The 18,712-nt window shown below is 41.1% G+C and overlaps 1 protein-coding gene across 1 annotated transcript in view; it reads left to right on the top strand.

The window, feature by feature from the left end:
• LOC124622065 (WD repeat-containing protein 81) overlaps positions 1-18,712 on the top strand; it is a 295,856-nt gene that overhangs the window by 265,818 nt on the left and 11,326 nt on the right. The window contains exon 25 of the mRNA XM_047147637.1: positions 8,559-8,852. Within this exon, the coding sequence (XP_047003593.1) occupies positions 8,559-8,852 (294 nt within the window). The remainder of the gene's footprint in view (positions 1-8,558; positions 8,853-18,712) is intronic.

The raw sequence follows: 18,712 nt of genomic DNA, 5'->3' as shown, positions 1-18,712 counted from the left end.
GGGGCACTCCTTCACTATCCTGGCAATATCTGTGTTGATGCCTCTCCAGTAGACATATTCCCAGGTGAGGCACTTTGTTAAAATGACTGCCCAATGACCATAATGGAGAAGCCGAAGAACCTTATGGTAGAGGGTTCTGGGAAAGAGTACCCCAGCGCAGCCCATGGTACCCTGTATCAACAGAGTGCCAGGTGAGGATGAAACTCATGACACCTGATTCAGAAGGCATGGAGGTCTGAGTGTGCAAGACATTTCTTGTCCAAGGGACAGCTTTGTGTTGTATAATGCAAAACCTCCTAGAGGAAAGGATCTTTCACCATTTTTCTTCCCAAGAGGTGCGCATCAGTCATGAGATGTCCATGACATCAGCAGCCTCACTGTCTTCATGAAAACAGACTTCCAGATCCTTATCAAATTCTGGGTCGTGACCAACAGGCAATCACAATTTGGATATTGTAGGCATATCCTATAGAAACAGAGCCCACTGTCACAGCTGGCATGCCGTGCAGGTCAGTATTGTTGCTGAAGGCTTGAAGAGATGCAGTAGAGGTTATGATCTGTCATGAGTGTGAATAGCTGTCCATAGATGTAATCATGGAAGTGTTTGGTGCCAAAAATAATGGCCAAAGCCTCCTTTTCTATTTGGCTGTAGTTCCTCTGTGCTACCCACAAATGCAGTGGGTCACTCCATGCCATTCTCAATGTGGGACAAAATTGCACTGATCCCATAGTCAAAGACATCGGCCACTAACACCAGTGGTTTCATTGGATCATATGCCTGTAGACAAGTAGGCCGAGGGGTGGCCTCATTCAAGTCATGGAACAGCTTATCACATTGGGAAGACCACTACCAGAGCACATTCTTACAGAGCAATTCGTGCAGTGGATGTAGCATGGGAGTGAACTGTCAATAATAGTTCAAACTTGAGCTGGGACATGTCTGTGGGGGCCAATAAATGTTGGATGGCACACACATGCTGCAGCATAGGCCAATTCCTGATGAAAGGAAGTTGTGTCCTAAATATTTGACGTGGAATGCGGAAAAAGAACATCTGTGAAGATTACAATGAAGGTTTGCCATCATGAACATGGAGAAGAGCATGTTGAGGTTCCAGGCAAGATCAATCATATTCTTTTCAATGACCAGAATATTATTGATATAGTTCACTGTCTCTGTGATGTCCTTTAAGAGTTGCTCCAACTACCTCTTGAAGATTGATGAGGTGCTGGTGATGCCATGCAGAAGCCACATATATTGAAACAATCCAATGTTTATGACCATAATCGTCTTGGAGTTGTCATCCAATGGGAGATGGAGATAAGCATCATGAATGTTGATTTTGGTGAATGCCATATCCCCAGTCAGACAGGAAACAATTTCCCTAAGCTTGGGAATGGGATACTTGGTGACTGTGGACTGAGTGTTCACAGCGGTCTTGGAGTCGCCAAAATACAGACGACATTTGACGTTTTCTCCACAGCCACGATGGGGGGACACCCATTGATTACGCATGACTGGACTGAGGAAGCCCTATTCTGGAGACACTGCAATTCCTATCGAAGCTTATCATGGAGAGCAAACTCGACATTGCACACTTTAAAAAATTTTTGGACACCATGGGTAATAGGAGGATATGTGCCTCGAACCCTAAAACCCCCACCAACAGCTTCTGGAACACTGGTCGAAATTTAGCCAAGTGGTTGGTGGTGTAAGAGCAAAGGCTGAGGATGTGGATTGCTTCAGAGGTGTTATGGGTCCTGGGACCCAAGGCATATAATAAGGCTAAGCCAAGCAGCTTAGATGCCCCAAGGACTGCAACCTGAAAAATTTTAGCCAGGTTAACATGGCGCCATGGCAGAACCTGGTCCTGCCATGGAAATGTGGTCCTTAGTAAAACTACATAGCGTTGTGGCGAAGGGGCACAGTGGAGGAGATCTGATGGCTTGGTATGCAAACCAGTTGATTATTATAGCTGCTGGCACAGTTTCAATCTGGATGGTGACTGATTTGCTTTCCAAGTCAACTTACAGAGAGAGCAGCTGAGTGGACTGTGGGAGGCCAGTCTGTGCCAGTGCCATTTCTGGAAAATTTGGTTGGAAAGGATCCTTTTCACAGTTGCCCTATGCCCAGTCATGGACAGGAAAGTGGAGGAGTGATGAGCTTCATAATTTTGGACAGACTTACTGCAGGCAGTTCACTCCGCCTTGTGAAAAGGGCACCGTTGTCATGGGTATGTAACAAAACACTGTTTACGAGATGGTAATTGTTTGAAATGATATGTCCTTGGAGGGTCTTTTATGAACATGGGTGTCAACCGCTGTTGCAAAGCTTACAAGTCAGGATGGGAGGCAAATAACAGAGCTGGAGCTTGTACAGCACCTGCCGCCCTGAGAGATTGCTCAAAAGCCTGAATGGTGGGAAGGCATGGTTCAAGCAACCTTTGATTTCAGTAGATCCTACTATAGGCCTTCATCAGGTGTGTGAACTAAACTGTTCTGTGGACCAGAGCTGATGCACAAGGGACCTTGCATTGTCCATTGGCACATTGTTACCAGCATTCCTGGGAGGGACCCTAGAGTCTAGCTATCAATTCCCTACAGGTTTCAAAATGTAGCTTCTGACAGCTAAAGAACTTGTGTCGAGCTGCAGCAATGTGTATCTGATCATCTAAGTAATCAGCTAAGCTTTTCTTCAAGGAATCATAGGGCACTAAGTGCAGTTCTGCTTGGGGATGTAACTATTGAGCAGCTGGTAGATCGCAGGTCCCGTGTCCTGTGTTGGTCAAGCGGAAGGTGTGCTACTGCTGATCACCACAGATGTTGTTCACTGCAAAATGCTGCTCTAATTAGGCTATGCAGCAGGCCCAAGGTTCTATTTTCATGTCAGAGGGTTGAAGGGCATTGGCGCCAATGTGCCTGGGTGTTAACTGGGTGGTGGTTTGGGAACCGATCCCCACAGTAACCGGAGGAGGTGACTTTAAAGAGAAAACTTGTGTCAGTAGAGCGTTATTCACCTGATGCATCCTTTGGAGTGAGAGCAACACCAGATGCATAGTGTCTGTGTTCAATGGCAAGGATGCTGCTTGTTCCTGATCTACCTGGGCATGGTACACAGGTTCTAATCACTTCAAAAAAATTCTCATCGTCACTGTAGAATCTGTCTGTTTTTCCTAATTGAAAGAGAGCTTCTTTATTTTCCTTCCAAAACCCAAAAAACTCTTTGTCACAATTTATAATTACAAATTAATCTGTCTCTTCTGCAGTTCCAAACAAAATACAGCTCTTTAGAATTGGCTCCACCTACCTCTGTGGAGCCAGAACTAAACACTGAAATGTCCAACACTTGAAGACAGCTATTTTCCAATGCAGAACCCTACTAGTTGGCGTTACCATGTTATCACCGATGGTACACTGACTAAAGCTTAACTGCGGGACTGCAAGCAATCGGTGTATGAATTGACCAGGTATTGTTGACAGGAATTCTGCAGTGATCCCTGGGTTTCCTTAAATAGCTATTCTCCAGGAAGAGAGGTGCTTCCCTCTACTAACTCATGACCACAGGCATGGTCTTGTGATGCAGCCAGCAACTTCTTGCTCTTGCCTGGCGAGGCTCCTGGTAGTCTGTAGCTCTCAGTGTGCCTCCTATCAGTCTGGGGTATACTTGAAAATCCCACGTGGCTGCAACAGACTGCACAAGCATTGCTTCCCGTGACTCATGTCTTATAGCTGCCATGCATGTTGCGGCTAGTGCCCCTGGACAGCTTAGCACATATGACATTAGTGAATAAAAATATGCAAAATATGTCAACTTACTGATTTTCCCCCCTCCCCAAAGATTTGCAATGATTCCAATTGCAAATGTGGCTGAACTAAGTTGTTTTAGGAGTTCCAAAATGTGCTTTTTCCAATTTGAATTCTCATCGATGTGGGCACATAAGAATTTTGTAGTTTCCACCCTATTTATTACTTCCTCACCATGTGTTATACTTATCATTGGTGTAGTATCCCTAGATGTGCAGAACTGATATGTTCTGTCTTTTTAAAATTGGTCTCTCTTTAAAACTGAGGATGAGACCATTCACAGAAAACCAGTCAATGATACTTTTAAGAACTTTGTTTACCATTTCATCTGTTTCTGTATGCACGTTTGGATTGATTACAGTATTAGTGCCATCTGCATAAATAACTAATTCTCCTTTTGTATATGAGACGGAAGATCGTTTACATGTGTGAGGAATAATAAGAGGAGCTAAGATTGAACCTTGGGGAAGTCCATACCTGATTTGTAACCAGGCAGAATTATGCTCCCAGACATACATTTTTTTTGTATGTCCATACTTGTGAATGATGGTCTGCGGGACTTTGGCCATTCACTTCCATAATAAAATGAAATACCTGCACCTGTCATTATGATGTTAATCTATTATACTGCAACCATTGTCGGTAACTCAATATACCATCTTCAGGCCTCAACTGACCCCAATTGTCTACATGGTTCCATCAGTGGCCAAAATCTATGCACTGGATTCTGCAGAATACTGTAAAATTGATGTTGTGTCTGCAACCATCAATTACCAACCCAGACCTGAAGATGGTGTATTGAGTCACCAAAACTGGTTACAATATAATAAAATAACATCATAATGATGGCTGCAGGTGTTTCATGTTATTACTGGACTACATTGGTTGGATTACTAAGTACAACTTTCTGCATTCTTTTATAAAGATATGATATTATCCATTGGTTGGCTAACCATCAGTCTCATAAAACTTCCATTTATCTAGGAGAATACTGTGACGCACACAGTCAAATGCCTTTGACAGATTACAGAAAATACCAATTAGTACTGTTTTATTATTTAATGCGTGTAAATCTGGTGAATGCACGTGCAAATGGCATTGTCAGTAGAGCAACCCTTCTGACACTGAACTGTGGTTTGCTGAAGATATTATTATTGCTAAGATGAGATACTACTCTAGAATACATCACCTTCTTAAAAATTTTGAAAAATGATGTCAGCAGTAAAACAGGTCAGTTGTTATTGTCATCTCGCTTATCACCTATTCTTAAAGATTTTGGAGTAGATGTTGAAAGTCAGAAATATCAAGGAACTGGTTCCTTTTATAACAAAATAACTTTTTTCATAAAGAACTAAACTGTTTGCATTTTGATAGCTTTGATATAGATGTATGATGGCCAACAGGTACCAGTCAGTAGTTACAAAAACTGGTGCATCATCCCATTTTCTGGTAAAATTGAAGTTTCACAACTAGAGACATGCATTTTGTAATACGAGCAGCATATCAAAGTCATCATTCTTCTGACTGTTTTTATGCAGCCTGCCACAAATTCCTATCTAGTGCCAACCTCTTTGTCTCGGAATAGCATTTGCAATCTACGTCCTCCATTATTTGCTGGATGTATTCCAATATTTGTCTTCCTCTCCAATGTTTATCCTCTACAGCTCTCTCTAGTACCATGGAAGATATTCCCTGATGTCTTAACTGATGTCCTACCATCCTTTCCCTTCTTGGCAGTGTTTTCCATATAGTCCTTTCCTCACCAATTCTATGGAGAAATTCCTCATTCCTTACATTATCAGGCCACCTAATTTTCAATACTATTTGCTTCAAATCACTTCTGTTCCAGTTTTCCCACAGTCCATGTTTTACTACCATAAAATCTTGTGTTCCAAATGTACATTCTCAGAAATTTATTCCTCAGATTAATGTCTACGTTTGATACTAGTGGACTTCTCTTGGCCAGGAATCGCCTTTTTGCCAGTGCTAGTCTCCTTTTTGCTCCATCCATCATGGGTTACTTTGCTGCCTAGGTAGGAGATATCCTTAACTTCATCTACTTTGAGATCACCAATCCTGATGTTTAGTGTCTCACTGTTCTCATTTCTGTTATTTCTCATTACTTTCATCTTTCTTCAACTTACTTTCAATCCATATCTTTACTTATTAGACTGTTGCTTTCATTCAGCAGATCCTATAATTTTTCACTTTCCCTGATGACAGCAATGTCATCAGCAAATCTTATCATTGATATCCTTTCAGCTTGAATTTTAATTCCACTCTTGAACCCTTCTTTTATTTCTGTCATTGATTTTTTGATGTATCGATTGTTGAACAGCAGGGGGAAGACTACATCCATATATTACAACCTTTTTAATCTGAGCACTTTGTACTTAGTCTTCCATTCTTATTATTTCTTCTTGGTTCCTGTACATATCGTATATTACCCATCTTTCCATATAGCTTAGTCCTGTTTTTCTCAGAATTTCAAACATCTTGCACCATTTGACATTGCACACACCTTTTCCAGGTCAACAAAGTCTATGAATGTGTCTTGATTTTTCTTTAGACTTGCTTCCATTATGAACCACATCATCAGAATTGCCTCTCTGGTGCCTTTACCTTTCCGAAAACCAAACTGGTCATCATCTAACACATCCTTAACTCTCTTTTCCATTCTTCTGTATATTATTCTTGTCAGCAACTTGGATCCATGAACTGTTAAACTGATTGTGCAATAATTCTCACACATGTTGGCTCTTGCAATCTTCGGAATTGTGTGAATGATGTTTTTCTGGAAGTCAGTTGGTGTATTGCCTGACTCCTACACTGTACACCAGTGTGAGTAGTCATGTTGTTGCCACTTTCCTCAATGGTTTTAGAAATTCTTATGGAATGTTATCCATCCATTCTGCCTTATTTGATTTTAAGTCTTCCAGACCTCTCTTAAATTCTGATACTTGTACTGGATTCCCTCTCTCTTCTGTTTCAACTCCTGTTTCTTCTGTCACGTCATCAGTGAAGCTTGTTTTGACTTTCCTGTATGCTGAGTCAGTCCTTCAGACAACCATTTCATTTTTTATTTCTTCACATTTTTCATGCAGCCATTTCACGTTAGCTTCCCTGCACTTCCTATTTATTTCACTCCTAAGGGACTTCCCCTCATAGAGATGTTTAGTGTATTCTTTCCACCTATCTTCACTCTACTCTGTATTTAACAGTGGTATTTCCATTGCACTCTTAATGTTACCACCTCTGCTTTTAATTTCAGTGAAGCTTGTTTTGACTTTCCTGTATGCTGAGTCAGTCCTTCAGACAACCATTTCATTTTTTATTTCTTCACATTTTTCATGCAGCCATTTCACGTTAGCTTCCCTGCACTTCCTATTTATTTCACTCCTAAGGGACTTGTATTTCTGTATTCCTGAATTTCCATGAACATTTTGTATTTCTTTGTGTCATCATTCAACTGAAGTATTTCTTTTGTTAACCATAGTTTTTTCACAGTTGCCTTCTTTGTACCAACTGTTTTCTTTCCAACTTCTATGATTGCTCTTTTTAGAGATGCCCATTCCTCTTCAGCTGAACCACCTACTGATCTATTCCTTATTGCAGTACCTATAGCTCTGAGAACTTCAAGCATACCTCTTCCTTTCTTAGTACTTCCATATCCAACTTCTATGCACATTGATTCTTCCTAACTAGTCTCCTAAACTTCAACCTACTCTTCATCATTATTAAACTGTGATCTGAGTCTATATCAGGTCCTCATTACACCTTAAAATTCAATATCTGATTTCAGAATTTCTACCTGACTATGATGTAATCTAACTGAAATCTTATCATATCTACCAACATTTTCCAAGTATGCCTCCTCCTCTTTTTGATTCTTGAACCGAGTATTTGCTATTACTAGCTGAAATTTATTGCAGAATGCAATTAATCTTTCTCCTCTCTCATTCCTAGTACCAAGTCCGTATTCTCCCGTAGTCATTTCTTCTACTCCTTCCCCTACAACCGTATTCCAGTCCCCCATGTCTGTTAGGTTTTCATCTCCCTTTACATACTGAATTATCCATTCAATATCCTTGTATACTTTCTCTCTCTTCATCTTTGGCTTGCAGTGTCATCATGTATGAATTCTGTCCAAAAAATTCTGGAAATTTGTCCACAAAATTTTTCTACGCTTATCTTTTAGTTATAGTTCACAGTAGCTTATCCACATTCCTGTTTTTTATTCATTGTTAAACCTACACCAGCATTACCCCTATTTGATTTTATATTTATAACCCTGTATTCACCTGACCAGAATTTGTGTTCCTTGTGCCACCGAACTTTACTAATCCCCGCTGTAACTTTAACCTATCCATTTCCCTTTTTAAATTTTCTAACCTGCATGCCCAATTAAGGAATCTGACATATGCTCCAATCTGTAGAATGCCAATTTTATATCTCCGGATAACTATGTCCTCCTGAGTAGTCCCCACTCGAAGAACCGAATGGGGGACTATTTTACCTCCGGAATATAATCATTTAAGCACACAGTAGAGCTGCATGCCCTCAGGCGAAATTACAGAATAGTTTCCCCGTGATTCTGTTCCACATAATAATCATATTCTTTTTTGCCTTATTTAATTAGAGTTTTCATGAAAGGAAAAAAAAGTGTGCAGTGATGTAGTCATGTTACTAACTAATAATCCTGAGTATCTCTGACCCTTTTTAAATTCTTGATTAATTTCCATTTTTATTTATTTTAGGGTGATGGAACTGCTGTTTCCCCGTGTCGATGGACTTATACTGGTCACCGTAAGTGTGTACTGGCAGTGGCACTTATAGAGTCACTACGGCTTGCTGCCTCGTGTGACTCAATCATCCATATATGGGACCCATTTATGGGAAGTGTAATTGCTCATATGAACTCACCACGCTACCCACCTGTCAATGTCCTTCAGGCTTTGCCACCACCAAGCCGTGTCCTGCTTGCGGCCACTACAGACACTACACTGCGGCTTGTTGATGCACGAACCTGTTCTTTTGTCAATGAACTGAAGGTAAATCACTTGTTCAGTTAGTGTTTAATATGTTTGTGTAGCTTAGTTTATTGACATTTTATGTAATCATATTTCTATCATTTATTACCTATTATAACTCTGTTATAGTTACATTTTAATTATGTCACCAAAGTTTTTTGTAATAGGTGAGATATTTGGGCACAATAAATTTGTATTTTGCACAGTAGTATAAACACCAATAAGACTAAAGAGAAATTTTCTGTGTGGATGCTATGGAACTATTGTGGCTATATTTTTTCTCTGTTTTCTGTAAAACACACACACACACACACACACACACACACACACACACACACACTGGGTGTCTCAGGAGAAATAGTAAATATTCAAATATTGTAGGAGGTGTTAATACAGAATATTTCACATAAAACATTCCATATATTATGTGTCCAATTTGTACCATTTACAGAGATATAACTGATTACTGAGATAGGTTGAAGTGAGTTGCTCTGTTGATTGTCATTTTTGTTGTAAAGTTCAAGTTGTGCCTAAGTTTGCATAATTGAATTTTTCAGTTATGATTGTGGTTATAATTTGTTGACCAATTTTACTCTATTGTTTAAGCCTGTTGCATGTATTTTTTAAGTGCTTAATATACCACTATGGTATCTGTTTGAGAGTTTTGTAATGGAAATGCTGCTGCTACATGTAGAGAATACAGTAGACAATGTCCTAATGGAAGAATACCTGGTTGAAGAGTTTTTACTCATGTTTCCACTAAACTGTCTATGAGATTGGTACAGTGTCCAGCAGTCATCTATACTTGCAAATGAACAGTGTGTGAATGAAGTATAAAAATTATTCGGTTGGTAATAGTTTGAAAAGAGATATAACATCAACAAAGGTATAGCAAGAAAAATGGAATGTAATCAAATTAAATCAGGTGGTACTGAGGAAATTATACACTCCAGGAAATTGAAATAAGAACACCGTGAATTCATTGTCCCAGGAAGGGGAAACTTTATTGACACATTCCTGGGGTCAGATACATCACATGATCACACTGACAGAACCACAGGCACATAGACACAGGCAACAGAGCATGCACAATGTCGGCACTAGTACAGTGTATATCCACCTTTCGCAGCAATGCAGGCTGCTATTCTCCCATGGAGACGATCGTAGATATGCTGGATGTAGTCCTGTGGAACGGCTTGCCATGCCATTTCCACCTGGCGCCTCAGTTGGATCAGCGTTCGTGCTGGACGTGCAGACCGCGTGAGACGACGCTTCATCCAGTCCCAAACATGCTCAATGGGGGACAGATCCGGAGATCTTGCTGGCCAGGGTAGTTGACTTACACCTTCTAGAGCATGTTGGGTGGCACGGGATACATGCGGACGTGCATTGTCCTGTTGGAACAGCAAGTTCCCTTGCCGGTCTAGGAATGGTAGAATGATGGGTTCGATGACGGTTTGGATGTACCGTGCACTATTCAGTGTCCCCTCGACGATCACCAGTGGTGTACGGCCAGTGTAGGAGATCGCTCCCCACACCATGATGCCGGGTGTTGGCCCTGTGTGCCTCGGTCGTATGCAGTCCTGATTGTGGCGCTCACCTGCACGGCGCCAAACACGCATACGACCATCATTGGCACCAAGGCAGAAGCGACTCTCATCGCTGAAGACGACACGTCTCCATTCGTCCCTCCATTCACACCTGTCGCGACACCACTGGAGGCGGGCTGCACGATGTTGGGGCGTGAGCGGAAGACGGCCTAACGGTGTGCGGGACCGTAGCCCAGCTTCATGGAGATGGTTGCGAATGGTCCTCACCGATACCCCAGGAGCAACAGTGTCCCTAATTTGCTGGGAAGTGGCGGTGCGGTCCCCTACGGCACTGCGTAGGATCCTACGGTCTTGGCGTGCATCCGTGCGTCGCTGCGGTCCGGTCCCAGGTCGACGGGCACGTGCACCTTCCGCCGACCACTGGCGACAACATCGATGTACTGTGGAGACCTCACGCCCCACGTGTTGAGCAATTCGGCGGTACGTCCACCCGGCCTCCCGCATGCCCACTATACGCCCTCGCTCAAAGTCCGTCAACTGCACATACGGTTCACGTCCACGCTGTCGCGGCATGCTACCAGTGTTAAAGACTGCGATGGAGCTCCGTATGCCACGGCAAACTGGCTGACACTGACGGCGGCGGTGCACAAATGCTGCGCAGCTAACGCCATTCGACGGCCAACACCACGGTTCCTGGTGTGTCCGCTGTGCCGTGCGTGTGATCATTGCTTGTACAGCCCTCTCGCAGTGTCCGGAGCAAGTATGGTGGGTATGACACACCGGTGTCAATGTGTTCTTTTTTCCATTTCCAGGAGTGTATTATGAAATGAGACACTAAAAGTAACAGATGAGTTTTGCTATTTAGGCAGCAAAATAAATGACATCCAAAGTAGAGGTTATAAGGGGATCTCCAGAAAGTAAAGAACATTTTGCCACACCAAGATATTCTTTAATAATAATAATAATAATAATAATAATAATAATAACAATAATAGTAATAATAATAATAATAATAATAATAATAATAATACAGAAGCTGAATATACACATTCTGTCACATACTGGTCTACTTTTCCACATAGTCGCCTTTGACATTAAGGCACATGTACCCTCTTCATACCATGTGGCCATCTGCCTTTTCAACCATGTCACAGCAGCATCCTCCAGGTCTTCATCATTTGTAAAGCATTTACCAGCAAGATGATCTTTCACTTTTGGAAACAGGAAAAAGTTCAATGATGCCAAGTTCAGACTGTAGGAATTTCTCTTGCAATGAGGTTCGTGTCTGCTAAGCAATATAGCCATGTGCAGACATGCATTGTTGTATAAGAGAACAATTCCATGTGAGAGCTTACCTCTTCAGCAGTTTTGGATAGCCTGATGAAGATGTTGATGGGTAACACATTTAGCATCACTATTGATTGTTGTGTTGTGGGACACAAAATTGATGAGTAAGACCCTTTCACTGTCACAGAATACAGAATGTGAGATCCTGCCCACTCGTTTAATGTAGGTTGCCTAGGAATCTGTTTTCTCGGATAGCTAGACAACATTCAAGCACATCATATTAATGGAGTTTATAACAGTAAATTGAATTGACAGTACTTAACTTTGCCTCTTTACAAAGAGGTGTTGCAAACAATTGACAACATGCAAATAATCAATGTCCTTTGATATATGCAATTTCCCTGCAAGCAAATAATATAGATCAGAAGTCAGAGCTAAATAGTGTGGATCAAGGCTCTTCTTCTATTGAGGCTCTTCTAGTGTATCTGAGGCTAGCTGGAGCAGCGTTTATATTCTCTTTCTACAGGGGCTGCTCCCATCGTTGTGTGGTCCTAGTCAGTGTACTATTGACTGACATCGTCTCAGTGTTCTCTGCTGTTATGTTTCAGGCCAACATGCTGGCACTTGATGTTATGCTGGAACACAGAAGCCATCAGTTTGTGAATTGATGCAATTAGTTTGAACTTGTGAGGCTTCTGTGGGTATTGAGGATGATTCCTCTCCATAGACTGTTGCTTCTTTGTAGGGGCATTGTGAGGAACCTGGGTTTCATCTCCTGTAACATTCTGGTCAATGAATGTGTTGCCATCCCTTTTGTAATGCTCTATGAAAGCTAATGCAGCACCCATTTTCACAGCTTTCGGGTCATCTGTGAGCACGTATGGCTCCCACTGTGTGCAGATTTTGTGGTATCCTAAGTGCTGAGTGACATTTTCAAAGCACAGTTGAACGACACACTTCCTGACGTTGTCCATGCATGTTGCTGATCATGAATTGCCCTTAGTCTTGAACATCTGTTCTCTCATTCTTAAACATTAAGCACCACTTTCAGACACTGGTTGCTTTCATTACACTTTCGCCATAAACGGTAACAAGTCCGCAGTGGGTGTCACAGGGTATAACATTTTCTGGCTCCAGAAGATGAATATCTAACACCTCACACTCTGTGGAATTCACAGTTGTCACAGCTATCTCTACACCTATCATGTGATAGGGTCTGACTTGAACCATATACAGCACCTGTCCACATAACACTGAACACCAGAAACCTATGAGGGGCTGCCACAAGACAGATGTGCGGACTGTGTGTGCAAATGTTCCTTATTTCCTGGATGGTGCTCGTAAAGTGTAGACTTGCAGTAGCACAAAAAACATTTCTGAGAAAGGGGAAAATAAATTTAACCCTTGAGAGGGTATGAAGTGTGGAAATCACAAATAATATTGTTTTGTACTGTTCCATTGTTGTTTTACAGTTTCCAGCCTGTACCTATTCCTTCATAATTGCATCAGTTAACACAGTAATAGTTGTGTTGCCATACATTCAAGTGAGCAGCAGTAATATAAAATAAATAGCAACCTAGGTAAGACAAAATTAGTGATCCATGGAAGAAAATGGCCCAGATTCAGAGCTAACAGCCCAATCCCACAATGGGGCAGTTATCTACAAGGTAATTAGTAATCAAATAAGTGAGTGGCAGGGATCTAATGCAGCGGCACTGTTTAATGCTTTGAATGGTTCATTACTGTGGGGTAAAACTTGGGTGCAGCAACAAAGTGATACAGTGAAAGGCCTATTTTTTTATTGTGTAATTAAACTAAGCGTGAACTGTAATTTTGTTCATACATGTTTACCTCAGTAACATAAAGACAGCTTTTCTTTACATGTGTACAAAGTGCGCCACACGTCCCCTCATGTTGTGAAAAACCATGTGCTGCTGAAGGGTTACCTGTTATGAAGTTTTTTGTGAAGACCTTCATCTGGATTATAGTCTTGGTCAGAAATGAAACATGGATGATAAGCAGTTCAGACAAGAAGGGAATGGAAACTTCTGAAATGTGGTGCTGTAGATTAGATGGATGGATCGAATAGCTAATAAGGAGGCCCAGAGCTTAACTAGGGGGAAAAGAAATGATTTATGGTACAACTAGACTAGAAGAAGGAACTGGCCAATTGAATGCATCCTTAGACATCAAGGAAAAGTCAGTAATGGAGGGAAGTGTGGGGGGTGAAAACTGTGAAGAGAGACCTTGACAGGAACACAGTAAGTAGGTTCAAATGGACGTTGGTTGCAGTAGTAGTTATTCAGAGATGATGAGGCTTGAACAAGATGGACTAGTGTGGAGAGCTATATCACATCAGCCTTTGGACTAAAGGCCACAAAAACAACACAGAATGTAGTCCTTCAACAAACACACACAGAATTTCTACACATAATGGTGCTCCACATATAGGAATATGGTCGACATTAAGTATCATTTACAGTAATTTCAACTTCTTCAGGGAGGAGATGAAGGTAGCTGGAATCTTGTCATTACCTAATTGCAAATCTCTGAATAATTCCATTAATACTGCTTACTGGTATCAGTAACACTCATAACTCCATTGGTCATCCAATGCAAACTCACATCCTCTGCCAAGACTCATTTTCAAGAAAGTTTTTCTTATAATATGTGGTGTGGTTATGACAATCAATTGATTGGGCTTGTTGTGTTACAGCGTCATCTTACTGTGCCCGGTTAATTAGTATTTCTAAAATGAGCTTCCAGCAGTATTGGAGGAGATTATTATGGCTACAAGGATGGGTATGTTGCTCCTGCACATTCTTGTCATCAAGTGACACATAATCTAAACTTAACATTCCCTGGAAAATGGGTAGGCAGAAATGACCATTTTATTGGCCACCATTGTCCCTTACCTCTTTAGATTTTTGCCTGAGGTGATAGTTGAAAGATGAAGTCTACAAAGAAAAAGTAATCACAAAGACAAATTGATCATTCTGATTATTAACAGTGCTGCTCTCATGAAAGAACACCAATACAACCTCACAAGAGCTACATGCAGTCTCGTCAAAATTCAAATGTGGATTGAAGTTGGAGCTGAAATTTGTGAAAACTAACTTTGAACTCAATCATTTGCTTTATTTGACAGCTTCTGGGAGTATTTTTGTGGATTATATTCTAACAGCTGTATCTCTGTAACCAATAAAAATTGGACATGTTATATGAAATGTTTTATTCAGATTAGTCTATATTGTTACCTCCTAAAATATTGTGTATTCCTCTTGAAGTATTATTAGTGTCACCAAATACAGATCAGGTGGTAGCTGTTTGTGTTTCTCCTTGTTAATGATAATACTATATGAATAATAAAAATGTTGGAAGTGTTGTTAAAATCTATTCTTAAACTAGAAAATACACTTACTAAGTTTCCTGTAAATTTGTAAGAGCTGTTTCTGGTTGTCACAGCATATCCTGAGGTCATGGTAATAGATCACAAATTAATACTTATTTACTGAACGAATTGGTGGAGCTGTTATGGCACCATTATCTTTCAGCTATCCAAATTTATATTTCATATGGAATCTGTAAATCTTTTTGAGCAAATCCCAGGGTAGCTCCTGTGATGAGATTGCAGCCAAATGATTGGCAGTTAAGAGTCCCTTTCAGGTTAATCCCCATGGTTAGTCTGCCCTGCAGCTAAAAACTTTGTCATTAAATTTAAAATTATTAACAGGCTATACAAATTCTAACATGTCAGTGCACTCAGTCATTTCTTCTTGTTTAATCTCCCTGTCATAAGGTTTTTCTTTACTCTCTCTATCCCATTAATGGAATGTATCTAAAAACAAAGATGATGAGACTTACCAAACAAAAGCGCTGGCAGGTCGATAGACACACAAACAAACACAAACATACACACAAAATTCTAGCTTTCGCAACCAACGGTTGCTTCATCAGGAAAGAGGGAAGGAGAGGGAAAGACGAAAGGATGTGGGTTTTAAGGGAGAGGGTAAGGAGTCATTCCAATCCTGGGAGTGGAAAGACTTACCTTAGGGGGAAAAAAGGACAGGTATACACTCGCACACATGCACATATCCATCCGCACATACACAGACACAAGCAGACATTTGTAAAGGCAAAGAGTTTGGGCAGAGATGTCAGTCGTATCCCTGCCTACGTAGTTCAACACCTTCAACCCATTACGTGCAGTCTCCCATCCTTCATCAAAGACACCAACCACTTTCTCGAACGTCTAGAATCCTTACCCAGTCTGTTACCCCCGGAAACTATCCTTGTAACCATTGATGCCACTTCCTTATACACAAATATTCAGCACGTCCAGGGCCTCGCTGCGATGGAGCACTTCCTTTCACGCCAATCACCTGCCACCCTACCTAAAACCTCTTTCCTCATTACCTTAGCCAGCTTCATCCTGACCCACAACTTCTTCACTTTTGAAGGCCAGACATACCAACAATTAAAGGGAACAGCCATGGGTACCAGGATGGCCCCCTCGTACGCCAACCTATTCATGGGTCGCTTAGAGTAAGCCTTCTTGGTTACCCAGGCCTGCAAACCCAAAGTTTGGTACAGATTTATTGATGACATCTTCATGATCTGGACTCACAGTGAAGAAGAACTCCAGAATTTCCTCTCCAACCTCAACTCCTTTGGTTCCATCAGATTCACCTGGTCCTACTCCAAATCCCATGCCACTTTCCTTGACGTTGACCTCCATCTGTCCAATGGCCAGCTTCACACGTCCGTCCACATCAAACCCACCAACAAGCAACAGTACCTCCATTATGACAGCTGCCACCCATTCCACATCAAACAGTCCCTTCCCTACAGCCTAGGTCTTCGTGGCAAACGAATCTGCTCCAGTCCGGAATCCCTGAACCATTACACCAACAACCAGAAAACAGCTTTCGCATCCCGCAACTACCGTCCCGACCTGGTACAGAAGCAAATAACCAGAGCCACTTCCTCATCCCCTCAAACCCAGAACCTCCCACAGAAGGACCCCAAAAGTGCCCCACTATACCTGTCCTTTTTTCCCCCTAAGGTAAGTCTTTCCAATTCCCGTGATTGGAATGACTCCTTACCCTCTCCCTTAAAACCCACATCCTTTCATCTTTCCATCTCCTTCCCTCTTTCCTGATGAAGCAACCGTTGGTTGCGAAAGGTAGAATTTTGTGTGTATGTTTTTGTTTGTGTGTCTATCGACCTGCCAGATATATTTTTCCCATGTGGAATGTTTCCCTCTATTATATTTATACCATTAATGGAATGCTTGTATATAAACTGTTTCTTTAGTTGCTCCTGTTAGAATCTTAATGTCCTTCCCATCATTTGCTAAGTCAAAGCCGTTCTTAATGTTATAGGTTCTCTAATCAAAATTCCTGTTTTGATACGTTTCAAAAATTTTCTTGTATAAATGGCTGGAGGGAAACACAAAACCACACTTCGGCAAGGTGTGCCACACCAGTGAGGACATTGTGCTCTTGTCTGCCAGCAAGATCACAAGTATGCCATATGTTGTTGGCAATGCCACAAATAAACATAATAGTGAAGCATTTGAGACAGTGACAGCTGTGTCACCTATATGTCTGTCTCATTTGCCTCATGGATTATCTGTTAGACGCTTTATAATTTCTGTTCTGTTCCTGATAGATAGAAAAGTTTCATCTGGTAGAAACGAAATTAGTCACCTTGTCATCTCCCCACTTGGAATTTCAACTCTCCAAACCAGTGATTCAAGCCTCTCCATATTATCAGATTGTAATTGGCAGATTTGCCAAAACATTCTTTTGTGAATAGATTGTGCTCTTTGACATACCACTGTGTGTAGCTACAGGTCAATACTGACAGTTTATCATCTGTTCAAGGCACTAGGAATGCTACTGCAGGCACCAGCTGCACAGAATTCGGGTATCTGGCTACTAACCTTTACTGAATGAACTAGTAGAGGTTTTACATCATGATTTAAAGGCCTCTCTCAGGTATCATGCCTTTGGACTCTGGATGAAGACCCTACTGATTGTCCTGCTTGCTCTGCAGATTGCCTTCAAAGATGAGCTAAATTATCATCTATGGACACACAACCTGGAGAATTTGTTCATACCACTCCCAATAATGAAAATGAAGTATCTGGCTCTGTGCAATGGTTACACACACAGATCTGCAGGTTTTGACCTACAATAATCATGGAACATGGCACCAAGTATGCATTCATTTTTCAAGACTTGTTATAAAGTGAACATGTATCCTGTGCCATGATGCAGCCAGGTAGTTTTTACAGTCACCATATGATTGCCCCAATTAAAGTACTCACAAATAGTGAAAAGACATTTGACATTGATATGCGTGGTTTGATTGTTGCATTAAAAATAAGCCTTCATTATAGTGTAACTGCATACCCAAGAGACTAAGAAGGATGGACATGATGTGCCACCTGCACCTGACCCTTTGAAAATGACAGCGCCAGACACCTCTTCCTTAGCAGGACTGGAGCAATGATTGAGTGATACCATATTCACTGTGTGATATTTGTATTAATCCTACTTTCTATTGGCAGTTGAGAGAACAAGAAAAGGGGGGAGGGTGGTGACTAGGCTAACGTTCCTTGGTTTAAGAGAAGACTCTTTGAATTGGTGACAAATGAAATGTAATAGCTAAAGATTTCCTTTCTCTGTTTCTGAGTCTTAATTGTAATTTACACAATAAAGTAATATTTTAAACCCAACAGACATCTTCCTGTTACAGTTTTGCCAGTAATTAGAAAGATTATCTTGTGTCCTGCTGTCCTATATACCAGTATTGTTAATATCATTTATTCAGTTCCTTGAGATCATTTTTCCTTCATATTATCACTGAATACAGAGATGTTTATTGAATTTTTCCTTTCTTAAATGAAAATGGAAAAATTTGTAATACAGATTTGTAGTCATAGAGGATTGTTTTTCAGGGCTATTGTCTTCTCATCACTTTCGTAAAATTTACTTGCATGTGTATTGGTCATCTTTGCAACTCAAGTTAATTACC

Source organism: Schistocerca americana, chromosome 7, assembly GCF_021461395.2.
Source record: "Schistocerca americana isolate TAMUIC-IGC-003095 chromosome 7, iqSchAmer2.1, whole genome shotgun sequence".
In the NCBI taxonomy this organism is placed as follows: domain Eukaryota; kingdom Metazoa; phylum Arthropoda; class Insecta; order Orthoptera; family Acrididae; genus Schistocerca; species Schistocerca americana.
Note: the sequence above shows the minus strand (reverse complement) of the source record. Positions and strands in the feature narration are given on the sequence as shown.